The following is a 5,595-nucleotide window of genomic DNA, read 5'->3' on the forward strand; positions in this document are numbered from 1 at the left end:
AATATGTTTTTGGCTCGATGATACTTTGGCTAATGTGGGCGTGGACAGAAATTCAGCGGATGCTATAACAATTTGGTTAAAGACCTGGAGGCTTGTTGGACATATGTTTGAGGTTATTTTTCGGACAAGGACAATAGATATTTGATGGGATGATTTTCTGTGTTTGTTATCCCCATTTTTTTCAATCATATAGTGTTTTTGGTATTCGGATAATTTTGGGTTCATGAATTCGATCTATTTTTTGAAAGTTGTTTCCGTTCGTGTTGCTAGGTAGTTCTAGCTTTGCGACCATCTGGTTACTAAATAAAATTTGTTTGGCTTGGAAAGAAAAAACATTTATTCATAAAGATGAAAGAGCACAAAACTGGGCTGCGACCCTGTCAGTAGTAAGCCCATACAGCCTCCAACAAAGCAAAAGCTAACTTACAACATAACAATAGCAGTACATTTACCGACTTTCTGGCAAGCATAGACTTAACCATTTATTTAGTGGAAATTAAAAGCCGGCTAGCGGTGCTATTTCGGCAGTACAGTAGTTCATATAAAAACTACTGCACTTAGTTCTTCGCATAAACAACTTGTTTGATCGTGGAACTTGCTTTCTTAAACACGAATGGCCATCCACTCTCAGCGAGAGCCAAACGTATTTGTCCATCATCTCCATATCTTCCAATATTGCTGCATAAAGTTTTGCATGACTCACAGACTGAAGGACAGAAATTAAATTTGTAACCGAAATTACCCGACTTCTCAATTTTAAACAAACTTTGCAAAGTGTGAGGACCGGGGTTCCCTTTAACTCCATCAGTTGTCACCCACCATTTCCCAGTAGAAGTGTCATAATCGTCAATCTTCCACACAGTTGATGTTAGGCACAATCTGTCTCTGATGGGAACGAACTCTATGTTTAAATCAGTTGATAGGCGGACGATATCATCATTGGTGTCCAAATTATAAAATACTACTGGAGTACCATTGTCCAAGTCGGATCGTCTTTGAACAACAATTTCTGGGCACTTTTGATCTGTAAGCCTGCCAAGAGCTAACCCACCACCACCAGCACCCCTTATTGCGGACACGACGTAATATTTCACCCCTGCTCGGAGCTCGTCACCATCAGTGTCAAGCACAGGCTCATTTGTAGCGTTGGCTACCCCAAAGAAATATGATTTTGTTGTGAAGGCAAAGAGAAGCAAAACTACAACAGTTGTGGTCTTCATGGTTAATACGTTGATCAATATGTGTTGTTTCTTATGCCGGTTGCTTGGTTTGCTACCTCAATTTATAGAGGTTGGAAAGGATTCGAAACCTCGATTAAAGGCCTTCCATTACTACCTCATAATCCATGAACGCCACAAACTTTCAAATAACACGTTTCAAAAATGGACTTGGGACCACGGTTATTTGAGTGGAGAAGGTTCAAGACTACATCTGAGAATTGATCAAATACTCAATTGTGGGACCATTTTCTTTTTATCTTACCTCTATGAGATAAAGAGACAAAAATTGGTATGGACCCTAGGCCCCATTCTTCTTTTATTTTCTTTTTTTTTTAAATATATAATATATAGGTGAGGTGATATATCTGGTAAAAGTTTAGCAGCAACGTTTCTAGACGTACTTGGAATGGAATCTGAATTTAAACTGCTCGTCATAACTCAAGCATAAATTAAGGTAATTAGATAATGCTCAAGACCCAAATTTTTTTTTTTGGTATAAAGGTAGTCTTTTTGGTATAAACGCAGAGTAAGTTGTCTAATTTTAGTAACTTATTTTAATAAATCTTATTATAATAACTTTTTTTTTTAATCAATAGTCTGTTAACAATTTTTTAAATTTTTTTATGCAGGAGATTTATTACTATGATGATTGCAAAGCATATTATTTATATCACTACAAATCATGATGATAAAATAATGGATTGATCAACTACTTAACTGCAAAAAGACACTAAATAAAGAAAGTTTAAAAACTTATAGTTTATATTACACATAATTTCTTACAAGTAATTCTAAAGATTAATGCTTTTGTGGTGAGGGAATTATAATATATTTATAGATCTAAAAAGTTAATTAGAGCCGCTGATACAAATTAAGATGTTTAACTTATTGATTCCATTAACAAAGGAAAAAAAAAAAGATAAAACTCCCCCAAAGCAATCTTTTTCAAGCACATCTTTTTTTTTTTTATTCTTTGGGCGTATACAGTAATAACAAAGATCAAAAGACGAACAAACAAATAAGAAAACAGAAAATGTTAGAGGGGAGTTAATGGGGAATTTGCGGAAAAACTCCCAAGGAACTTCATACAGAGTTCTACCCTTGTGAAAACGTCTCTAGAGCAATGATTACATATGTAAATCATGACATCAGAAAAAATTAAATCAGTCCGTGACCACACATTATAAGCTTTCAACACTATGGGCTATTGAGTATGCCTAGTTTTTTTGTTAAATAAATATAATAATTTAAAATGTAATATGATTTTATAATATGAATATAGTAAAAAAAATGAAAGTAATAAGTTTAAAATTTTAATAAAAATAATATATGGGTTTAATAAAAATTAAAATATATATTGCGTGTTTTTTATATCAATATAAATTATAACATATAATTTTCAAACAAAACATTATATGAATACATAAATTATTAATATTTTATATGAATCTCCAAATCTATTAGGTAAGGAAGTGAAAGTAAAAAATATTAAAAGGAAAAATTATTGTTTAAATTCTTGAACTTTTTATTGGAGCTTTTTTTGTTTTTTATTTTTCTAATAGAAAGTGAAAGAATAAAAATAAAAATAAAATAAAAAACAAGAGAAAAATAGAAAAACAAAAAACAAAAGTACTAATCAAACGGAGCTTTAATTATTTGTAGAATTCCTATATGTTTTATTTCGATGATTTTTGAGTTGTAATTGCTTTCCCGCTCTTTTTTTTTAATGAAGCAATTACCTAGGGCATAGCACATCCGACCACAAAACATAATTAAATTTAGGATTAGGCTTTGATGAAACTCTTTAAATAAAGTTTGTGAAGTTTTTTTATCAAAAACGATCATTTACAAAATTTATTGATTGATAGAGTTTGATAAAAAGATTAATAATATTAAAAATAATATTAATAATATTGATAAAGTTTGATGGTAGGAGAGCTAGAGGAAGCAAAAGTGGTTCGAAATCACAATGAGCAGTTGAATCTCATTAAAGAGAAAAGACTTATAGTGCTTTGCTACAGTCAATTGTATCAGAGAAGGATGATGAGAGCACATGATAAGAAAATTCATCCTCATCACTTTCAAGAAGGAGATTTAGTGCTAAAAAGGATCATTCCAAGTCAACATGATAATTGAAGAAAATGGACACCAAATTGGGAAAGTTCGTATGTCATGAAAAAGGCCTTTTCGGTGGGGTATTGATTTTGACAGAAATAGATGGAAGTGAATTATTTACTTCGATAAATTCAAATACTGTAAAGAAATATTTTGCCTGAAAAAAAAATTAAGAAAAAAAATGATATATCTAAGTTAAAAACCTGAAAAAAGGTGGCTTAGATGTGAAGAAGAAGCATTATCAAGAGAAGACCTTACAACGTAAGGGCAAATGTTGTTTCATAAACTCTAAAGAATCAAATAAGTCATTTGATTTAATTTTGGAAAAAGAATCCGAGAATATTTTGTTCATAACTATCTTGTGATCATTATTTCAGTACCTTTGTTTCGACCTAAATACATTTGTGGCCATGCATTTATTATCAATATAATGAAATATCCTTTCTTTCCTTTGGAAATAATATCTATCCATTCTTTTACCTCATTCGATATCTTTATTCACCTTACAAATGAACAAGAGAAATATATGATTGCATTTTGTTTGTGTTAAACTTAAAATGACAAAAACAAACAAACATGACAGATCTTAGTATTACTTTCTAAAAGTTGATAAAAGTAGATGAAAAAGGACTAGAAAAGCATGTTGCAGACTTCTAAAAAAGAAAAATATTATTGAGAAAGAATACAATAGTCAAACGTTAAGAACAGATTGGTCATATAGCGATTGCTAAGAATTTTTATAAAAGAAGCAAAAAGGTGAGAAATTTTAATAAGCCTTTGTAGACACCCATTTGTGTCTGGGCCCGTTTGGGTCCTTTTTTGTCCGGGCCGATTTGAGCGCATTTGTGTTCGGGGCCATTTGGCCCCATCTGTGTATGTGTCCGTTTGGGGTTGGACCCAATTACATTTGAAGTAGTAGCTCGATTAGGCTCGTTTGTGTCAGGGTTTGATTGGGTCAATTTTCTTTACATTTTTATTTTTATTTTTATTTTACTTTTCTTTTCTTTTTTATATATTTTATAGTATAGTATAGTATAGTATTATTATTATTATTATTATTGTTATTATTATTATTATTATTATTATTATTGTTATTATTATTACTATTATTATATATATTTTATTTTTTTTATTTTTTTTCTTTCTTTCCTTCTTTCCTTTTTTGTTTTGATTTTATATGTGAGCAGAAATAAAATCAAAATCAGAATCTTGCTGGGTCAAACCTTCAATGCTAGATTGTATCAACAGGAGATTGCTAAAATTTTAGACCAAAAATCATGTTGGACAAAACGTAATCCCAGGATATAAGCCTAGGACTAACTCTGTTGATTCCTAAAATTACTCCTAAAAGCTGCTTATAAATTAGATTGATTCTAACAAACAAAGGACACACAAAAAATAGAGAGAAAATTATTAAAAGAAGGTCTGGGAAATTTTGGGCATAAAGGGTTCTAAAATTTAACCTTGAGATTTTAGGGCTTAATTTGTGGTTCTAGGCGTAATTGTGGGTTTTTGAAGGTGAATTTAAGGTTGTAGAAAGTTTGGGGAGGATTTAGAACTGACTATGAGGTTTTTTGGATTTTTTTAGATTTTTTTTTGAATTTTTCTAGAATTTTTTGGGTTTGGTTGAATTTTTTGGTGAAATATAAATTTTCGATGAAGTTTTGGTGACTAGTTGAATTTTTTTATCACATTCTGGCCAACTTCTTAGAAACCGGTGGCTTTCTAGTTTTCGATTGAATTTTTTCATAACTTTTCTAGAAATCGGTGGATTTTTTTATCTTGGTTAAAGCTTTTGGTGAAACTTTTTAGAGAGAAGGTAGAGGTTTTTTGACTAGAGATAGAAAGGCTCTAGGATTTTTAAGGAAAAACATGAAAAGGTACCTTTTATATTGCTCCGGAACGACATCGTTTTGGATAAGCCAGGATTCACACACAGACCCGACGACTCGCGTGTTGACCATCGCTCTAACTCGACCCGATCGCAGGTTTTCTCCTTTCTTTTTTTTTATTTTTTGATTTGATTTAATTTTATTTTATTTTTCACCCATTTTTGTTATTTTCTGGTTTTATTTTTAAAACCAAAATGCAAAAAAAATATTTCTGCCAAATAAAAATATATATATCTTTTTAAAAAATATATAAAATAAAATAAAATAAAATAACCTTTGTAAATAATGTTGTAAAAATAATAAAAAATGTAATTTTTTTTTAGGTTGTACTATTTTCTTTATGTAATAAAATTAATAATTCAATGTTA

The 5,595-nt window shown here is 30.5% G+C and overlaps 1 protein-coding gene across 1 annotated transcript; it reads right to left on the bottom strand.

The window, feature by feature from the left end:
* Positions 1-323: 323 nt before the first annotated feature.
* On the bottom strand, positions 324-1,407 carry LOC111287535 (21 kDa seed protein-like). Its single transcript, XM_022878157.2, has one exon. It carries the CDS (start codon positions 1,218-1,220, stop codon positions 558-560), a length of 663 nt encoding a protein of 220 aa, XP_022733892.2. The 5' UTR covers positions 1,221-1,407; the 3' UTR covers positions 324-557.
* Positions 1,408-5,595: the final 4,188 nt, after the last annotated feature.

The sequence above is a fragment of the Durio zibethinus genome, chromosome 4, assembly GCF_047325235.1.
Source record: "Durio zibethinus cultivar Kanyao isolate XHJ-2024 chromosome 4, ASM4732523v1, whole genome shotgun sequence".
In the NCBI taxonomy this organism is placed as follows: Eukaryota; Viridiplantae; Streptophyta; class Magnoliopsida; order Malvales; family Malvaceae; genus Durio; species Durio zibethinus.

What these genes read in the sequence shown, in the direction of transcription:
- LOC111287535 (XM_022878157.2), bottom strand. Translation starts at nt 1,220, where the DNA reads ATGAAGACCACAACTGTTGTAGTTTTGCTTCTCTTTGCCTTCACAACA.